Consider the following 22,128-nt stretch of genomic DNA (forward strand, 5'->3'; position numbering starts at 1 on the left):
ACTGACAAGTCTGCCGTCAGCTGATTGGTATATTTTACAAACATCATTAGTGCATGATATTTTGACTTTAATAACGTGTATTACATTAAATTAACATGTTGCACAGATGTATTTTTGTGGCGTTTATGACATATTTAGACTTCTTCTCTCAGCCTTAGCCGTATCAAACGGACCTATGGAGCAAATAAAAATGCATACAAAACCACAATTTAAAGCAGTAAGAAGGCTTACTTTCATATCTTATAAGTACATCAAGTGCAAGGCTTCAGTGCTTTTCTCAGTCTCTGTTGTAGATGTATATCAGCAAAGCACGATGAATATCTTCATGAATATATTTTATATCACAAATCCTACTGTAAAGTGGAAGTGTTTTTCCGCTCTCTCTCCCTCCTCCCTTTCACCCTCTGCGCACAAAGCTCTTGGACTTGATTGGTTAGTAGATGTTTAGTACAGGTTAAGCTCTTATCTTGAACATAACCTGCTCCAGAGCAGGTTAGGTGTTAAGCATAAGTTACCACAGCAATCTACCCCCATAAGAAGTGGAAGCCGAGGGTTTAAGATACCTCGCTAGCCTCAGATCCTGCTTCGTAGTACAGGCCTCAGGAAAATGGGCCACTTCCCAGGGATGCAGACCTCCAGGGGCTCAAGAAGCCGCAAGTTCACTGTGTGGTAATTGGTTTACGGTAATGTGATTAATCATAACTTTATATGGGAATACTATAAAGCACTACTAAAGCATAATATCACCTGAAATTACATAAGTGCCTGTTTTATTACATTACATTGAGACCCTATCTCCGACAAGGACCTTGTGTCTAGTTATAAGACCTACATTTAATCTGATTTTTTGCTTACAAGGTGCATATTGCTGAATCAATTTGTATTTAATAAAATTTGCAAAGAGCAATGGGACCAGGATACAATGAGCAGAGAGGGAGAGGAACAGGGGGGATATGACCCATGATCCCCAAGCAGATTAATCTATTCATGTCGAGGTGGTCAGTAAAGCTCCTGTCTATCAAGAAACACTTTGGTCATGCAGTTTGTGCACTGTGTTCTCTATTGGCTCTAAAGAGCCAAAAAGAATATATAAGGGGTATATTGAACGCTGAAAAGTCTTTGCTCCAGGGAGACTACTGCAGGTAAGTCTGACAGTCAGTCCGTTAAAGTACATGCTCACGCAGCTTTTTCTGCCCATTTAATATTCTGGGCAGCCAGGTAGATGATTGTGCTGCTGATTGATACTCACTTACAATGATGTCAATCACTCACCGATTCCTGCATGAATGCATGCATAATCGAACCGCACAATTTACGAGTTCAAAAGGACTTACCTGTCAACCCTCCCAGACTGTCCCCCGAGAACGCAAAGAGCCCGTACAGCATTAAACTAGATCCTGGGATTGATGGAATTATAGTATAAGTCAAACTCATGCAAACACAATGTAGAATGACCTCCACTGACTGATGTTAAATACTCCGACACATCACGAGTGTTGTTATGCTGCGGCAGTCTTTACCCCCGGCTGGAAATGAGCCCCATTCCCCTTCGGATGTTCCCTGCGGTATTATGACATGAATATTTCAGATTGGACATGGGAATGTTTAAAATTCAAAGAGCATCCATGTTTGCCTCAGTGAAGGTGCACTGTTACATAAGAGGGAGCAGGTCTAATCGGTTTCTGTGATGGTTTTTGGAGGTGTTGTGGGCCTAATTTAACCAAATAGCTGTTGGAGAATTTCCACTCTAGTTTTCCCAAAACTCCTTGAATTTCTTCCCAAGGGGTTGTTGCTCAAAATTCTGTCTTATAGAGAGTTGTCTTGAAATCCGAATCTGAATGATCACTTCTTGTCGCACACAACGGCAAGTTTCTGAACTGTAAACACAAACCTGCCGATGTTTAAGTAGAATAAAACATGCCGTTGAAAGTTCTTTCTGGGACAAATGCCAATGTCAAACCTGGTAACATTGCTGCTGCCACAACTACTCTGACATCTCACTGAATTGCTGAAATGGAAACATTACAAGGGGAACCACAACTGAGAGTGGTTTTTCTCTCCTCTCTGCAAATCCTAAAATTGTGCTAGCTTCATGTTTTCCATCCAAAGTGGTGTTTTGACAGAATAAAATGCTGTGTTGCCACATCAGGGATATTCCGCGATACAATATTGATTTCTTTGGGAGGGTTAGAAGGGAGCCTAGGGACTCTGAGGGATCATGGGATATGATGTTTTTGGTCAGTAATCACCCAGGTGATGACCGCACAGGGTGAGGTGTGTGACTGCATGGTTTTGACATTGGTGTGTGTGTTTATGAGTATGTCTGGAGACTTAATAACAGAGGACAATAGCTCACGTAAGTCTTGATTCAGATCCTGGCAGGATTCTCTGCTGCCATTGGGTGGTTTTAAAATATGTCAGTAACAAGCCAAGTGCTATTTGCATGTGATATTTGGGGACAGAAAATATGAAAGCCATGATATGTTGGAATAAGGGGCTTTTTGACCAACCCAGTGGTTATCACTTCCAATGTCCTGTTGGCCTTGTGAACTTTTTAAGTGATGCTAGCAGCCTGACTGTAGGGATGGCCATGTCAGTCTGTAAGTCTTTGTTCTAGTTTGATCCAACACAGATTTCCATGGTCCCCACAGGGTAAATCCCCATGACTTTGGTGATCCTGTGCTTGCACAACCATTGACAATCCCATCTGCATCATCTGTCCTTTGTATTTAGAGCTTTTTATGAAATGTTAGCACGCTAACACACTAAGCTAAGATACTATATATGGCAAACATAACCTGCTACAAAAGCATGTAAGCATTTATAAGCGGACTCAATAGAGTGCAGATCTCAGCCAGATGTGTCTGGGGTCATGTTGTGGTGAACATCATTCTAACCTGTTAACATGAGCGTGAAAATGAAAAGCAAGAGGTTTCACAAGGCGTGCAGCAAGGACCACACGTAATGCAATAATAATGATGGCAGTGAAGACATGGAAAGAAGGACTGGGATTGGTTAAATATTGTTCTAACACATGTACATATGGTTAAATGGACTGCACTTTTCCAGTCTTGCGACCACTGAAAGCGCTTTTACACTGCATGTCACATTCACCCTTTTTGACACACATTCATACTCTGATGGCAGAGGCTGTAACATAAAGTGCCCAACTGTCAATCAGTTATCACATTCCCACACCAATGGCTAGGCCATTGGGAGCAATTGGGATTCAATGTCTTGCCCAAGGACACCTCGACATGTAGACTAATGGAGGTGGGGATCGGACCTCTAACCTTCCAAATGAGAAACGACCGACTCCACCACTGAGCTACAGACGTCCTGGTCGTGTGCTGAGGGGGGTAGGTATTCTGCTTGCATCCTCAGAGTACTCTCAACTTGTTTAATGGCAGAATGGCTCAGTCTAAGTAACTGTCACATGATTAAGAATGGGTATTATTAGGGTTTTATCAATATCATTATTGTCGTCAATAGTCCGTAACAGTAAGGTTCTTTATTAGTACTCTATTGGTTATTTCCATGAGTTTCTCTTAAAATGTATTTTGAAGTTGAAATAAATAAATAAAAATTAAACATTTCAGAACAGCATTAGAAATTTGTTATCATTTAAATATAACAAAGTGTAACCAGCAACAACTTAAGGACTAAGCTTCTGGGGTATTAATGAATTGATGATTCCACTCATCATCCTCTGCCCTTGTCCTGCTCAGACAGACACAATTAAACACATCTTTTTTTCCTCGAGCTGATGATGGACGTATGAGCCATCTGGCTTCCTTCTCATCTCTGTTGAGAGTTGCACATGTGCAGTACAGATAGTGCCATGCCATCCAGCAGTCGAAGACAGTATAAAACAGTCACTAAAAAGGTAATACAGAATTCAGACATAAATAAGGCTAATTGGAACAGTAGTTATTATAGATTTGACACACTAACCATTTTAAAATCAGATTTGCTCGCTACTCCCATCCACCTTTTATTTTACAGCAAATAGACAGACTTTTCATCTAGGAACTTAGAGATTGGACTATGCAGCAAAGGTAACCATTAGGCTTTTGATTATACAGATTTGAATGATCTTCATTTTCATTTAGGTTCATAAGTATCTCATAAAGATTCTAAAGGAATCACAATGCCCTACTTTCATTGCCAGAGATAAGATGGGATGTTGGGAACATCATCTAGCGATAGCTGTTTTACTGCACACTGCTTTTATACACAGGATTGAGAGCACACACATACAGTACATTGATTGTATACACGCGCACTTTTGAGTTACTCGTGGATACATGAGGCTTGTAACTCAAAGGTCAGGTTGATTGTGAGAAAAACAATTAAAAACATGTGTTTGAAAAACTAATTTCATGCCAGAGACCTGCTGTGATATATTACGTAACGTGAACAAATCCCATTTAGCTGGCGGCCACCCAGTGCACCTCGCCAAGTGTGAATACATTTTCAGCCTGATTGATCTTATTGTGAAACAAACCAGAAAGCACGGCAGTGCTGTTGTACAGTCCTGTGCTGTCAATATGTTCACATATAAGACTGCCATACCAGGAAGTCCTTTTTTAAATGTCCTGTGGCATGTTAGCAGGGTTAGCCCAAACTAGCTGACGACATCTCTGTGTGTTTGATTGTTCACTTACAGAAGGAGCTGCTTTCGTCCTTTGTGCCTTCCATGGTGCCATCCGGCAGCATCTGGAGGTAGAAGCCGTGTCTGCAGTAAAGCCGTGTGACGATGCCCTTCAGCTGGGGCTCTGCAGAACAAACACAGGGTTAAACACACATTAGCATCAAGGAGCACACACGCAAACACCTGTCAGTGCACATATTATTAATGCACGCACGCACCTATGAGCATGCACTTTGACTAAACAAGTGGCAGGTCTTGATATTTACACTGTGAAATAGTCAAACAGTGCAGTGTGTGTGCTTGCGTGTGTGTGTGTATCTGTGGCCTTCAGCAGGATTGATGGGAGCACAGAGATTGCTAAAAAGAAGCATCTTTCACAGACAAGTTCAAGTGAGGCAGGCAAGATTACTCTGTTTCTATGTGTGTGTGTGTGTGTGTGTGTGTGTGTCTGCGTGTGTTTATACACCAAGCTCGTGTGTGACGGTAGCCTACTTGTAGCAGCTGCTTACAACTCTTATATGGGGCAAGCATGTCAAACATGCAAGTCTTCTGAGCACCAACACAAATCTAAACCTTGAAATTTCAGGAAGGAAGGATGTAAGAGCTAAGATAGCGAGAACATTGGATACTAACTGCTTAGCAAAAGGCTGCTAATAGCACATAGCTGTAGTACAGCTAGCATTCATTTCTTGAAGTTTGTGGATGTTACCCGGAAATATGAACCTATGCCCAATATTACTTCCATCTCATCAAATATGGCAGCTTGGAAAGCCCAATGCTTCAAAATATGACCTGCTAAGTACCTTTCAAGTTGTCCTCTAGCTTATTGTTTTGGTGTGCTGTTTAAATGAGGTAAAAGAAGAGAGGAAAAGTATGTTTGGGTTTGCAGTCAGCCAACTTGTTACATTACCACGTTGCCTAGTGAGAAAAGTAACGCATTATTACTTTTGCGTTACCAAAAATTAAAATCCCCCTTACGACTCTTTACACGTGTCGTTTATATTGTAAGGAGAGCGTGTAGCCTACTGTACGTCTACCGTCGAATGTATTGTCTCTACCGTCATTGCATAGCTTAATAACAGGAATGACAGACGCAATATAACCTTTAAAGCTCTTTATGATGCTAACAATCTGACAGCAAACTGGGCAGAGGCATACAGTATTAGCAGAGCTGTGCTTAGCTTGCAGATGCTTCTTCAGATTTAAAGTCGAGCCCTTCACAGCGGACGAGCAGTTATCCTTCAGACACAGCTTACATTTCACCGCGATGTTGTTCTTGTCCCTTTTGCCCAAAAATTCCAAATAATGGGGATATTTCTACAAAGCAAATGTTGTCCTCTCTGCCATCTCACTAGTTGAATTAGCTAGCAACGCATGCGCACTGACACAACTATAGGTTTACCTTCCACTGGTACACAGCTATCTGCCAAGAGAGAAACAGAAACGGTGCTTCGGGGATTTTCTGTTTTTTGTGGTCACAAAGTGAAAAGAGAAATACTGCAATTTTTTTCCCCAGCAACGGATTATTTTTTATGAAAAAGTAACTAAATAATGGATTACTTGAATTGCAGAACTAACGTGTTAAGTTACTGGTTACAAATAAAAAGTAATCCGAGTACACTTACGGATTTGTTTGTAACTCGTTACCCCCAGCACTGAACTTCACAGACTTGCTTTGAAAATCTAACAAGACGTTGCACATTTATTATTGCTTAATTGACAGTGTAGCTGTGCACAGCAAATTGGTGCAAAATAGACACCTACCTCTTCATTATTTAAATCATAGAAAACATGTTGGTCAAACCAGGGTCTGATACACAAAACTGCTTCATGAATTGCTTTTGAGATTTAAAAGCCCTGTTGTTTGCAACCAAACACAGAGAGCTCAATTTCTTGCTTTAAAAAAACTCCAGAAACAAACAACAACAACTTAACCGCCATACTGAAAGTTTAATGAGCCATCTCCCATTATCTGTTTACTCCTGCTCTCAAATACCAACTGGCGTCATTTACTCAAAGCACTCGGAGGCATCAGACTATTTGTTTCATCTAACAAACGAGGTGTTTTCCTTCCTCCACCACTCGAGAGATAAGTTGGCGTGTCTTCCCTTAACCTCGCGTTTGTGTTAAGTTTCCTTCCTCGAGACGCACACGCATGACTGAGGGGCTCTTCCACTCCAAAGTGCTGAGGGAGACTAAATAGTGGATCAGAAGGAATGTCAGAATGCTGAAGTGTTTCCACAATCAAGTTTTAATGAGACGCATCAAATATGGATGAGGGGAGAGAAGTACGGGGGCAGTTGGCAGTTGGCCCTGGGTTGACAGCAGGGGTGTGAGACAGAGAGAGAGAGAGAGAGACAGTGCAAAAGTTATCAATCCCCACATTTACACTTGAATAAATCTATTCATAATAAATTAATACAGTTCCCTTGAGTATTCCTACAAATAAGTATTGCACTAAATATAAAAATACACTCAAAAACTTAAATAAATCAAAATGATTTTCTTCGCTGATGGTCGCTTTCCTTTTTACACCGTTTGCCTTCATCTGAGCGTCAAATTTGGTTCTTTTTCTTTCGATTTTTGAAGTTTAACAGTAGTCATCGACCTTTTCTTTGGGCTCATAGGCTCAATCACCATTGTGTTACCTCATTCGACGACAGATAGTGACTTAACAGACATTTATTGAAATGAAAATCTTCGAGATTATCACTATAAATTTAGGAAGCATGATCCACAACTCCAACATAACTTTTAGTTTTTACATGGAATTCGGACCCCGCTCTTTTTCTGGGAGAAAATCCTACCTTTATTTGACCCCTCCATCACCATCGACTACCACGCCCCTTAATTGGAAGCCCCTTGCATGCCATGCAGGTGCTAAAGCGTTCAATGTGCATCTGTACGAAACATTGAGGGAAATGACAACGAATTGATATTTCACGACTTGGGAATGAAACCATGGGTTATACCAAAATTATGGTGCATGACTTTTCGTAGTTATAAGTATGAACCACAGGTTCTTATTTTTTTCAAACTAGCAACGTGTCTTCCAATACCACAGTGAACCCTTTAAAGTCTTAAATCAGCATATTACCAGCAGATACAACATTAAAATCCACCAAATGTTACTATCAGACATTCCACTCTTACCCTTTGCTTAGCTAACTGATCTCCCTACGAACATCTGCTAGTTGTTGAATTGAAGCTCATTAGAGTTAAGCCTTGATGTCTGTGAATTAGTCAAAGAAATGCTGGTGTGTAATCCTCCCTTTCATGCTGTCAGTGTGGCACAACATGCTTGGAAGCTTTTCATCAGAGGTTCTGGCCTCAGCAGCAAGATTGAGTCGCTGTAACTACTCAAAGATAAAAGCTCATCCATCCATCGCTGGCCGACCAGACACAGAAGGTTAAACGTGGAGTGTGGTAATCTGTAATATCCCGAGTGTTAATCCCAAATAAAGCCTCAGACCACACATCAGGCCATGTGCTGCTTAACACATCTGCCAGAGTGCCGAGCAGAACCGAGCAGCGAACACACAGACGAGGCTGATGTTGACCTTTAGCATAGCTCAGTCTCCGTACACCTCTGTTTGGTAGCGACGCTGTGATCCAAAACACTCAGCTGCTGGGATACAAGGACATGTAAGACTGTTGGTGCATGTTAAGAGCTGTCACAAAGCTAACACACACCGAACACACCCTCACACACACACACACACACACACGTCTCATTTAACCCATGCAGGTGAAGGCTAAGGTAGAGAGAAAATGCCGGAGGTAGTATGTGAGTTAAACTGGGACCATAAATGCACAAACACACACACATTTCAAAGGGTGTGTATGACAGTCCCTGGGCCAACTCCAGCCCCCTGATCAAGTCAAACCGGCCCGCCATTCAGTTCTGTTTAAGAATAAATACAATTCTAATCCCACGAATAACTGATATTTTTGCTACAACAAGTCCTTCAAAACAGCACAGCGCACCTGCGCTGTCAGTCAGAATTGACCAAACTATATGCCAGATGCCTGACATGATGCGCGTAGAATAGCCTACATTTGTTTCAAATATGAGTTTACTTTTTGCTACTTTTACAATGCACTGTAGCAAAATAAAAGTCTTGAAAATGTGGAAGCGCGTTGTGTCAAGTGTACATACATAAAGAGAATAATAGCTCAGGGAAAAGTCCAGTCCCCAGGCCCTTAGCTTTCTGAAAATGTGGCAACATGAATAATACAGTTGAATAGCCCTGGTGATTACAACATATAATAATGTTATATACTTTTATTATTTATATTTTCAAACTCTAACTATTATAAATGAACAGTGATCAATGTTCCTTTAAATTTGCGGCAGTTCACTTGATCTATCGTGATAACGCAGTGATAGCTGCACGTTTATTCATCCCAGATACAAAAAAATGCTTATAAGACGTCAACACAATTAAACAACTAAGCTAATGTAAAATAAAAGAAAATACCGTTTGTCATTGATTTCATGTGGGCTATCAGCGCTAACATGTATGTCATTCTTAGTAAAATGGTTTGCTGTCTTTCTTATCCCTTATACAGACCTACCATTAGCATTCAATCTTAGCATTTTATGACACAATTAAGACAGAAAAACAATAAATAAAGGAAACTTAAACATAAGCCTAAATAGCCCAATATGGTGCACTAGGCCATATAGGTTGCCTATAAAAGCAACCCAATGCTGACACCTCTCTGCAAACCTGATGCCATAATTCTGTCCAAATGGTGGCACTGGATGAAAGATTCATCAAAGACACTGGGATTGATCCTCTTTGATGTGTAACCTCAGAGTTGTCTAATTCAGAACAAACCTGAATTTAGAATTTGACACACAATACATTTGTCTAAAGCGTTGGGTGGTAATTTAGTTTAATGCCAAACAAAAAGGTTGGTGGTTCTGTAGAATAGTCAGAAATCATCCTTTGAGGACTTACAAAGTTCGTACCATCAGGTGTTAAGATATGTCAGTGGATTAACGAACATTTTAAGGCTTTATCTCTAGTTGGGTACAAACTATCAGCTGTGGATTTTAATCTGTTTGGACAATTCATTTATATAATCCCAATCTTTTTCCACTGGGGTCACAGTTTGCACTGCTCCAGCAACTTCCAAGGCTCTTTGGTCAAATATACATGGTGTTTCTGCTGGGCTGTATGAGTGGTGCATAATATATGCAGAAGTCAAACTAACTTTGGGCAAGATGTGAAAAGTTTCATCCCAAATGCATACTGGGGTGACCTGGTGACATGATGTAACAAGGTTCCAGACAGAGACACTTGCATCAAGGAAATTCCACGTTTTGCTATGTCCAAGGAAGTTGCATGGATCTATTCTATTGTTATGTTCAACTACTTTTTACTCATGTCCAGTCCAGTTTTTATCCTATTTATGAGGCGAAGGCCCATCTCACTTTTTTTTTTCCAACAAGTAAATCCTGCACTAACATATTCTGTAGTTAGTACACCCGTACTTTAATAGATTGATTAAAAAGAGTGAATAGCAATGCAGCAGAGACAAAAATATTCTGTCCCTATCTGAGTCAACCTTAAAACTCCTGTGAGGAACTTAAGGTTTGTGTTGATTTTGGCGCCCCCTGTGGACAAAGACAAACATCTTATCACTGTGCTGATTTTGTCCTGTACATGTACATAATAACTGTATAGAAATAATCAATCCTGTTGCTGGTCTGGTTTGCTTTTGTAGGTCATATAGAGTCATCAGAATTCATTTCAGTCTGTTTCAAAACCAGCGAAAAACTCTTCACAGGAGCTTTAAAGCAACACTGGAAGCATACATTTCCCACAATGCCTGGAATTACCCATGTGTTTTTTTCCAGACCTTTATGCGATGTAGGAGTGTAAGAAACTATTGATACATGTAATAAAAGGGATATGATTTGTGATGATGTATCGATTGTCATATAACACAGCATCACATTAAATAAAAATGTTCTGATACAGGCAGATGTTAACTCCTATGATTTTTCGCAAAAAGGTAAATGGACTGCACCCATTCACACACTGATGGCGATGACCTAAGTAACAAATTTTCAATCAAGATCTTTGCATTAATTCCTGATGGCTATGCCACTGGGAGCAATTTGGGGTTCAGTGTCTTGCCCAAGGACATCTTCACATGTGACTGTAGCAGTCAGGGATCGAACCCCCAACCTTTAGATTGAGACGAAGTCTACCACCGAGCCACAGGTACTGTGTATTCTTTAGCATTTTTTGAGCAAACGTATTGCACAAAAAGTAATGTTATAATGTATCAATGTTACAGAGACTGCAAAAAAAAAAAAAAGAAAACAGAACATTGAGATCCATCAGTTTTGTCACTGCATCAAAAGGAACCATTTTTACCCTGATGTTATTGTGCTCTTTATGCTTTAACAGTTTTTATGTGTCGTATTATAAAAATGTATATATTGCTTTGTTTATAGTTTCCCAATGTATTGCAATATATTTAATTGTAGAATTGTAATAGATTCTTACCAATACACAGCCCTGTTGTCCGAGCCATGTCTAAGCTACCATGATGACGAGTGGTTCGTTTCTAGACTAAACTTCTTCTAGAGCTACACAAGACATCTTTCAGGCTGTTGCAGGCTGAGAAGTAGCAGTAAATTTACTATGATGTGTGAAATTTGTGGAGTTGGCCTTTAAGCACGCACTCTGACACAATAACTATTGATAATCCCTGACATATTTAGGGCTGCGGGCCACCAGAATCATTAAAAGATTTTCTGTTAAATAGTACCCCTTTGGAGGGAAATCAGTGATCCAGGGTCAGGTACCTCAAGCTAAACTCTAGGCCATTTGAAGCCTGAATCAAGCCCAGGCTTTAACTGAAGAAGCTTTGAAAGCTCATACTGACATTTAGATTTAAAGCTGCCAATTGTGCCATTTTTTGCTTTTTTTGTAACCATTCAGTTCCCCTTTAAATTGTATTGTGTGTAGTATAGTGTGAAAAGAAAGGGCTTTCAGACCTATGCGACAAAACAAATTCATGCTCATGTCACATTGGAATGTATCCTGGGATTATCATAGGATTATTTTATACACAGCAGATTTGTTATCAGACTGCATCATGTCCTACAGCACAAGAGCATGTGTTGTTGTGTGTGTCTTTATAATCCCACAGATATTCAACTGCAATTAAAGAGTGACCTTAATAATATTAAGAATTTCAACCATTAAAGTCACCCTGAACCCTCCAGCTGCCCAATGCCTCAAGTCAGATGACAACTGGGCACCATGCTAGTGCTATTTTCACCCCCATTACACACTCCAATTCTTAATGTGTGTGTGTGTGTGTGTGTGTGTGTGTGTGTGTGTGTGTGTGTTGGACACCTTCAACAGAATGGGCTTGGCCGAAGAAACAGTGGTGGTCTGCCAAGGACAATGTCTGTCAGGCACCGAAATATTTCAATCTCTTACCCTCTGTCAACTTCTGTCTTTCTTCTCCCGAGTGTCCTCTCACTATTCACGACCCGGGTCTGTGTATTGGTCAATACTAATGTATGCCTCTCGAACAGCCTGAGTACGCCACTGAGTAACAACTTTCTTAAGCAGCAGTTTTACTGTTCTTCACACTTCATCAGCCTCAGTACAAAACACTTCCCGGTTACTCATCACATGTCACTGAACTAACCAATCAGAGGCTAGCATGACTTAGCTCAAGTTGTAGTCCGAGTAATATTGACAAATGATTTATCTGCAGGCTGCGGCGTATGCAAGAAAAACAGTCCGTGAGGAGAACAAAAGCAGGCGGAACGTAATCCACCATAATGCCATCCCGGCTCCCATCAACGTTATCTGACGACGATTTAGCTTCTTATTAATCTCTGTAAAAAGACATCTGCATGTAAGTTCACCCAACAATCCATTCTCGATCTAAAATTTAACTTGAGACGAATTCCCTTGACGCTGTTCAGCCATTCAGCGTTCAGATTTCCCGACTTCCTCGAATTTATCAGATCGATCCGACCTCAGTTCAACAACATTTGAAAGGTTTTCTTCTCCTCTTGAGGACAGACCTGACAAAGCTTGATTTTTTACTTCTTACAAATCTGTATCATGATGTTGAAATTTCGGCAAAGGTAAGACCCGTTAATAACCAGTAAAATCACAAAAAAATTTGGGCACAACTGTAAAAAGAACGGCGTTCACCTACAACTCGGTTCCAATCGTTCCCACCAAAGAGCTGTTCAAAAGAATCAGATCGTTTGTGAACGTCACCGCATGTGTATACTCAAGGCCTTTCACACGTGTTCAGTGTGTTTTCTTCCTCATAAATCATTTGCAAACCCGACTATTAAGAAAAAAAACTTCTTATCCTGCATTGTTTACATCCATGTGTGCTAGCTTGCTAGTCCTCTTTAACCACCTTTGATGGGGGATATCAGTGTTTGTTTATGTTTTTTGCCCAGTGGCCACTAGCGGTATTTCAGCGAAAAATTCCCCTGCGGCTCAAAAATCACATTTTGAACAGCAAACAAGGTCAAATCTGACTCTTTCTTGGATGTGATTTTGATCTTTGTTGCTTTAATATTTATTGAACTTTATTTATGTCAAGAAAAGTGTTTTAAAAATCTGTGACATCAACAAAGAGGAAAGTCTATGGGTCAATCTTGAACTAGCAGCCGGTGCAAGCGGATGACACATACCCCCAAAGGAATAACTAGAATCTTATTGGACGGAATAGTCTTCCTATTCTGGACCCATATCCAGATCCTATTAATGCATCTATGGTCATGTATGATATAAACATAACAACATAGCAATATTGGTGCTTAAATTCTAGACTGGGTACCTTTAAGTCCTGCCTTTATTTTTACTTATACTCTAACTAAACTCTTGCATTATTAGGTAGTTTTGTTGCTGAACTTGTAAAGTGTACCATGTTCCAAAGTAAAGGTAAATTAAGTATGATTCACAAATAGCATGGGTTGAACTGGAGTTAACGGGAACACAGTGTGCACGTAACACAGAGGGTGGTACAGTACAGGAGGTGGAGGGTCAGTAGGACACACATGCCATACCTTTCGCTACCCCTTTCTTTTTTACTTTGTCACACTTGCTCGCCTTTTCTCTTTTTCCCCTTATCTCATCTCAAAAACTGCATCTCCAGTCAGCAGGGAACCCCTTACTTCTGCTCTTTCTAAAGAATGAAAGAGCATGGAGGAGTGATGCAGTAAAAAGGAGAGGGGAGAGGAAATAAGCATCAATAAAATGTCACTTAACAGCAACTCTGACTCTGCTGATTGACTGACATGTCATTCAAAGGAGGAGGAGGCACAGAGGGGGAGGAGAAGGAGAAAAAAGAGATACTAGGAACAAGAGAGGATGAGGCGATACAGGAAAACAAGAGGAAGAGACAAGAGTAAATCTCTCTGATTGTCCAACTGTGCTTTTCTCTTTCCCCAGGTAGCAGCACTGGGCTACACGTCTTGTTATTGATGTTTCATTTAGCAAGTTACTCATATTTTTTTCAGGCACTAGAGTCTGTCAAAGCTCTCAAAGCTGATGGCACTGCGACTATAGCTGATTATTACACTTCCATCTGTTCAGAGACATGTCCTCTTAAAGCCTCTCCGCTCAGTCAGTGTCGGCACCGACGCAGTCAAACTCCAGGGAGCACAGATGTGCTAAATCACCGACGCCTGTCTGATAAATTATGGTCATTGTAGTTTGCTAACTGTTGCAGCGTTTGGCAGAATTAGAGCTTCAGAACTTCACTGGAGAGAATCAGCAGCTTTATGTCTCACAGCACACAACATTAATCACAACAAAGTGAGCAGACGGGCTGTTGATATTGTTGAGGAGGCTGCAGTTAACCGTCTATAATGGACTTTGGAAAGAAGAAACACTGAGATCTGATCAAAAGTACATTTTAACATTAGCTGTGTAGCAATTCTGTAGTATCTTATAATTTTGAGTATGTGTGTAGAAGGGCTGCCCCCGAATAATTGGCCAAATGTTTGCCCATAAGAAGAGGATTGTAAGAATGGCTTGTGGGCATGGATAGCGTCAATACTTGCGCATCATTTGCACCCACCACTCCGTCTCAAAGTCTGATTCACAAAGCAAATTGCATGCATGATATTCAAGCGCAAACACGGCCATAAAGTTTCATAAATCTGTTCAGTTTGCTCTTGTTTTGTGTCTGAATGTGGAGAGGAGCTGTCTGAGCCTACACTCTCTGCTCTCCTGCATTAACTGAGCTCCACACTGACGGACCTCAACTCCATGCACAGATCGATGACGAGCAGGGAGAGGAGGGGCAGCTTTTTTAACAGTTTATTGTAAAGCCCAGGTGTTTTACGAGTTTTACTGTCAGTATCGCAGCTGCATTTGTTGAGTGAGCTCACAAAAGCTGCTGTTCAGATATAATAATCTCTGTCTGCGTAGCGACTCTAGACCGCCTCCAATACATGTGGAAAAGTGTGCCCTTGTGTACCAGGGTTGAGCCTCGGACAACCCTGAACAGTGATCTCCCGATTTAATAACAACATATTATATGTTATATTTGCAGACATTTTACTTTTTTTCGGTCAAACAAGGCGGAATTGTCGTCATGATCAGTATAAACTCACAGCCCTTATGATACTGCGCCGCAGTTACCACCAGCTCTCTGCATATGGTAAAACTGCTGTTAGTGAATTAGGTGCTTTTTGCCACAAGGCTCATTTGCATAGAAAGGGGCTAAATTTCCCCCAAATGCCTGCATAATGATTCATTTAAATACGTGCAAAATGCACCAGCACACAGAGACGCTGTTTGCTCTGCAGCGCACCTTCAAGGAAGGTGGCCTTATGGCTAATGAATACATGTGGTGTGTTCATGCATACCAGTGCGTTATGGGAAGTGAGCCTCTTCTGTGTGAATAAAAGAACAAGTTGGACCTACAATATGTGCCGTGGATGCAGCAAAGCATGCACCTTCAATGGATGTCAAGTTACACTAGTCAGCAGTGTCCAGATAAGCTCAGGTTCAAGTATAGTGTTTGTGGGAAGACTTGTGTTCTGTGATTGGTACTCTGAGTGAATAATACACCTGTTTTATGCAGCATTATCACAACATTTACAACAATTAATCGCTAGTTAGTTAGCTAGCTTGTTCGCAGTAGTGAGGAAGGCTAACTCTAACTTGATTAGCCTAAAGAATCTACAGCTCTCCCAACAACTAAGAGGATCAAAGAAAGGGAGGGACAATGTTTTAATGTTGTGGAAATAAGTTTACAAAAACTTTTACTTCTTGCTGATTGGTGCAACACATTTAAATTACCACTTTTGCTGTCAGTATTGTCGTGAACAGGTGGCTCGTTTTGTGTGTGTGCACTTTCAAAATCTAGATTTGGGAGCCTTATTGTTACAGTTTTGTATTTCTCTGTGATGTATGACAGCGAGGCTTCGCAGTTAGAACGTTCATAATTCGAATCCCTGTTCTAACGACGTGAGCTTTTCTGTGTGGAGTTTGCATGTTCTCCCCGTGCATGTGTGGATTCCCTCCGGGTACTCCGGCTTCTACCCACAGTCCAAAGACATGCTCGTTAGGTTTATTGGTGATTGAGCGTGAATGGTCTCTGTGTGTCAGCCTTGTGATTGACTGGCGATCAGTCCAGGGTGTACCCCGCCTCTTGCACAATGACAGCAGGATTTGGTGTAGCTAATAAACTAGCAACTGCAACTCTTGCGTGCCAACTGCAAGGAAAGTTTCCCATGAAAACGAGCGTATAATACAGTCTTTATGTATTATTCGGACGCACTCTGTTTCTTCCAGTTGCAACAAATATGATGCAACAGCAAGTGCCTACATCAATCTTACAGTGTTTGTTTCTCTGGATTTGCTGGAGAAGATAAACATGTTTGAAGAGATTTATTTCACCAACTTTCACATGTTGCAGGAAGGAGCTCTGACAGCTCTGGCTGGGCCCCCCTGCACTGTTAAGTCTCGTCTTTGAAAAGAGAACCATGATGAAATGCATTACAACTTTTGACAACAAATAAAATCGCAGCTATGATGTGAAAGACGGATGAAAAGGCCAGAGAACGTATTACTAATTGAATGCAAAGTCTTGTTCAATGGCATGCATGCATCTGCAGAATCTTACACTGTTACTCCAGATTGCTTAAACGGGATCCTTCCTACTTAAAAATAAAGGGTTCTTTTTAGATCTGTGTAAGCATTCAAGGGCCAGAGGGGGTAATATTGAACTAAAGAGCATTGGTTTATGTAGGGAAGTGTGAAAAGTAAATGATGACAGTACACAAGAAGGTGGCAACAGCTCAAAATGAGTAATTGTGGTAAAAAAAAATAAAACAGCTGATAAATTATAAAAATAGTTGACTCAAACCAGCAAAACTCAATATACTGTATGTATACAATGATTTCATACATAGACTAAGGTGTCAGTATAAACGCTGCAGATGCTGCTCTTTTCCATTCAGACATGGAGCAACATTGAATAGGCATATTGTAACACAAAACTCTCAGTCAACTGTCTGACAGATTGTTCTTTGTGCTGCGTGACAGGTGGAAACAAAGCACAGTTGAATTTCTCGAGTAATTACTCCTCGAGGCAGAGCAACAGAGCAGCAGTAATTTACAGTAGCATGCTGCTCATGCAGTTAAAGTGTGTTATCGTCCTCGCCTGTGCCTGCACTCTTTCTACTGCACGTTCATGCGCAAACTTTTCAGCTCTTGTGCAGGTATAGTGCATATACAGCCAAGAAATAAACCTCCGATTCTTCTCATTCTGCTGTTTTAATCGGCAAATGGACAAAGGTCATTTCAGTACAATTCTCTTTTTATCAAATAAAGCACTGTGGGCAAATTCCTGCTTGGTCGCTGCTACTTAACATGCCATGCCTCTGCACACTGGTCCCAGAAACACTTCTCAGCTTAATAAGCTTGTTACTCCCCACTGACTCTAATATTGTCTTTCTCACCACTGCCACGAGAGCCTGAAGCTATTAATCCATGGACATATGGATTTTACAACTGCTAGTATTTCATCTCCGAGCATTTATCGCAACCAATGGGAAACGCTTGGCGGCCGCCACAAAAGAAGTAACACATTCTATATTGAAAGGAGAACAAGCGGAGTATGATATGTAGATTTTCTGTCATTGCACAGCCAAGGCCAAGTTATTTCTTCACTTCACCATTTTACATTCATACTACCCTCAAAAGCTCCAAACTTCTGGATTCAGAATGAGGAAGCCCCACATGTGTTCTCATACTTTCATATTTCACCACAGTCACATTAAGCACACAGCTAAATTGCATAAAATTAGGGGCTCACGGTGGCCCCAGTTGACAATGAATAATGGGGATGAAGGCGGGGAGAGCCTATTTGGTAATGGCCATATTTACAAGGACCATCAATCATCTCCAAACCGCCAGCAGCCCCATCCCTCATAGGACGGAAGAAGAGAAAGGGGCGGGACGCTTTCCCATCACTTCTCCCTCTCTCTCTCTCTCTCTCTCTCTCTCTCTCTCTCTTTCTAACAGTCACTGCAGTCAAACTTTAGCTTTTAGGAAAATCAATAATGATGAAAGTGATGAAGTGCAATGCTGCTGGAAGTTTAACGGACTCCCATGTTGTTCTGACGTGTTTTGCTTGCAATTTTAATGACTAATAGGAAGAATTATATAAATTACACGGGCGTCCTATAAACTGTGCATGTGATATATGTCTCGACTGTGGAATTGGCTAAAGTGGAAAGAAAGGGAAGATCATGTAAATGTAGAAATCTAATTCAGAATTTTCAGACTTTGGATTTGAGAAAAGAGATCAATGCCAAAACACAGACTGCAGCAGAAAGACTATCAAATTGAAAGCTCAGCTTTTTTATAACTAAAACTATTGACTATGATCCTTAAAGGTATCATAAGTAGGATTTTTCCTTGCATTTTGTCAATAACACACTCAAACTGGGCCCCTGCTCCGAGTCTCTTCGTCACCAGCAGCTCACTCTCACTCTCTCATGCGAGAACACGCTCACCCCGCCAAGCTAACACCGACAGCATCACGGTTACCTTTGCGCTAGCATGCTAACAGCCAGTTAGCTTTATGCTAGCATGCTAATCACCAGTTAGCTTGTCCTACCCAGTTTGAGGCACCTAACTGTCCAGCAGAAGGAAGGCACACTCTGCATCGCTCTTTCGCCATGTTCGCCACTCTGAATGGGGTGCAGTTGCTAATTTGAACCACTCCCACACTCACATATACGCTGTGATTGGCTCAGGGAACCACAACAGCGCCACTCCTGAAAACGTCCCGTGCAAAGCAAGACAACAGAATAGATGCAGAGGGAAGGGTACACACATGTATAGAGGGAGGCCCATAAGTTATATTCGTAAAAATCTATATTTTATTTTTCTAGGAAAATCCTACTTATTATACCTTTAATACCTGTTTTACATTGAATTCAAGGAGAGACCAAAGCCTCATTTAAAGCTACAGTGAGGAACCTTTGGCTTGTGTTGATTTTAGCGCCCCCTGTGGACAAAGCTGTACCTCTTATCTCTTTGCTGATTTTGTCCTGTACGTGCTTAAGTGGTGTTTTTTTACCTTGGTTGGCCTTGGAAATGTAAACAACCACCGGTAAAGTTTCAGACAATAAAAATAACTATATGGAAATAATCAATCTTGTCTCTGATGGTCTGGTTTGCTTTTGTAGGTCATATAGAGTCATCAGAATTAATTTCAGTCTGTTTCATAACCAGTGAAAAACTCCTCACTGGAACTTTAAGGAGCTTGCTAGCTTTAAGCAAATGAAGTTAAATACAACAATAATGTAAAAAAATTATAGTGTGCCAAGAGCAACGACATGACCAAAACAGCACACCACACACTAACAAATGAATTCACCAACAACCAGTGTTCGACTCTCAACACACATCCCGCAAAATCTCTCGCGTTCAAGCACGACTTTAGAAAAAACAAACATGCCGGACGATGGGCTGGAAGTATTACTCCTTCAGTCAGCTTGCTTACCAATTGGCTATCACTGCGTTCCACGTGACAATTCAGTGTCGCGGCTTGGCCGTCCTTGGGGCCTCCCCCAACAAAACAACATCGGATCTTGATTTGAAATTGGTGCGGCCACAACGTTTTTCCAAGCAGATCGAGAGAAGTATATCACTCTTACCATACCTCACACCCCTCGCAAGGGGGTAATCAGGCCCGAAATCGGCTTGATAATCTTGCTAGTACCCCGCCTTAGATATCAAGGAAAGAACCAATCACTAAAGGGGGTTTGGGTCCCCCTGGTGTCCGTCTACGATAAGCAAACATGCTCAAAAAAGGATTGAGTATGAGAAAGGGAGGATCCAGGACAATATGTAGAAAGCATTTTGTGTCAAGCAATCTTTATGTCACATTTCATTAGCATCAGTATCTAAGAAAGTATTTATTTGAGGTTGTTGGTACTGTCTAGCATTAAGCTTCCTGACTCAGCTCTCTGCTTCTAAATTACTGTTAAAATGATCATCTACAAATAATTTACAACAGCAAACAAGTCTGGTGAGAAACAAACTGCTGCCCATGCTGTGTTTTCTATCAACATAATGTGTAGATATTGTGAATCTATAATTACCAAAATGCTAATGGTGCAGATATTAGTAAAATATTTTCTTGCAACTAAATGATTTTTCTATGGCAACCATTCTCAAACCAAAGATTGCTTCGGCCCACTTTGAAATCTAAAAATAATCCGAGGTCCAACACCATTAATCACATGACCCTGATCAACAACTGAGACCAAGCATAGGTTAAAGTGTGCACACAACAATTGATTGCAAATACATAATCCATGTAACAATTTGTTTTGCAACAAAATACAGTAAATGCTAATAATAATTTTTTAATTAAAATGACCTCTTGCGGCCCACCAGCATGTTCAAGGCCCACCAGTAGGCAACCGCCCAAACTTGGGAATCCCTGTTCTATGGTTTTCTTCATGTTTTCAACAAAGTAAAGGTAAGAGTGAGATTATGAGTTTGATTAGATCAAATGTGACTTGTATGAGCTTTTTGTTGCATAGCGAAGTTGTTTAAACTTAAAATAGTGAATGGACTGCACTAATTGTGTCAAAATGCATGTAGACTACATTTTACATTCACCCTTTCACATGCACATTCATACCATGATGGCAGAGGCTGCTATGCAAATTGCCAGTGTCATACACAGATAGCTATGCCTTTGGGAGTAATTTGCAGTGCGGTGTCTTGCCCAAGGACACTTCGAACCGCCAACGTTTTGATTGAAAGACAACTGACTCTACACAGAGCCACAGCCGCCCACTTATCCAGATGACCAATGTCTCCTTTGAAACAAATTATGAAAATATAAACGTACATTTATGGAGACCTGGGTTGGACGGAGTTGTACAGGAAATGTTCATTTGGAACAAGAAACCACTCGACAACTTGTGTTACATCACGCACACTCATAGGTCAGGACAGACTGAGACGTTGTGGATTAATTAGAAAAGCAATGGGTGAACTTTTCAGTCTGTGCTCTAAAGCTTAATGATTTCAAGCTTAAATGAATGGCCCCATGATTAAGTCAGAGAGAGAGAAACAATAGCGGCCGTCTGAGAAGAGTGAGAGCGTATATATGGAGAGAAAGATAAGGGAAGGGGATAAAGAACAAGATAGAAAATGGGATGAGAAGGAGAGAGTGTGATGAAGACGAAGGCATAAATCAAGAAAGCAGCCAAAGAGGGGGGGACGATGACACTTTAGAAAAGCTAAAAGAAAGATACCCTTGGGGGTTGTTGGGTTTGTAATAGGCAAACAGACAGAGATGTGAAGAACAAGAGAGCGCAAAGGAATGACAGAGAGAGGGAGAGGTGCCCGATGAGACAAGTCTAACCTGGATCAGAGAGAAAAAAGTGGGTAAAAGAACAAACAACTCCAAAAAAATATCAGATCAGAGACAGAGACAGAAAACAAGGACGGAGGAGGGGGCGAGTATCAAAGAGAGACAAAAAAGAACAAATGTGAAAGACACAGAAGGAGAACAAAAAAGCACAAACGTATGGGTCCTGCTCAGAAGTGAAACATCTAGCCTCACTGCCAAACTGCATCCTAACTGGCATGACGGCATCATTGGTCAGTGCCCTCTAAAAACCTTTAAAATGATCTGATCTGCTTCCCAAAGTTTTCTTAAATCTTAACATAAAACATAACCTTAACCCATACCATCTAGGCATAGTACATAGTATTTGATAATATTATTAATTAATAATATTTGCTTTAGACATCACTACCTTTCGAAAAGCCCCAACTGACCAACCACCAAATGGATGGAACCTCATGGTAAACGTATTGTTTTTGGTGTATGTGAGTTGGCAATTGTGATAAATAAAAAATAAAGGGTCTCAGAAGGGTGTTGGGCCACCATGTGCTGCCAGAACAGCTTCGATG

General features: G+C 40.9%; 1 protein-coding gene across 1 annotated transcript in view; it reads right to left on the reverse strand.

Annotated features, from left to right (window-relative positions):
* The window catches only part of fgf11a (fibroblast growth factor 11a), a 112,696-nt gene that overhangs the window by 51,127 nt on the left and 39,441 nt on the right, over positions 1-22,128 (reverse strand). Inside the window, exon 2 of the mRNA XM_069672080.1 lies at positions 4,668-4,778. Coding sequence (XP_069528181.1) covers positions 4,668-4,778 — 111 coding nt within the window. The remainder of the gene's footprint in view (positions 1-4,667; positions 4,779-22,128) is intronic.

This window comes from Semicossyphus pulcher, unplaced genomic scaffold (assembly GCF_022749685.1).
Source record: "Semicossyphus pulcher isolate SPU_LCO1_2020_fin unplaced genomic scaffold, fSemPul1.0.p SCAF_21, whole genome shotgun sequence".
In the NCBI taxonomy this organism is placed as follows: Eukaryota; Metazoa; Chordata; class Actinopteri; order Labriformes; family Labridae; genus Semicossyphus; species Semicossyphus pulcher.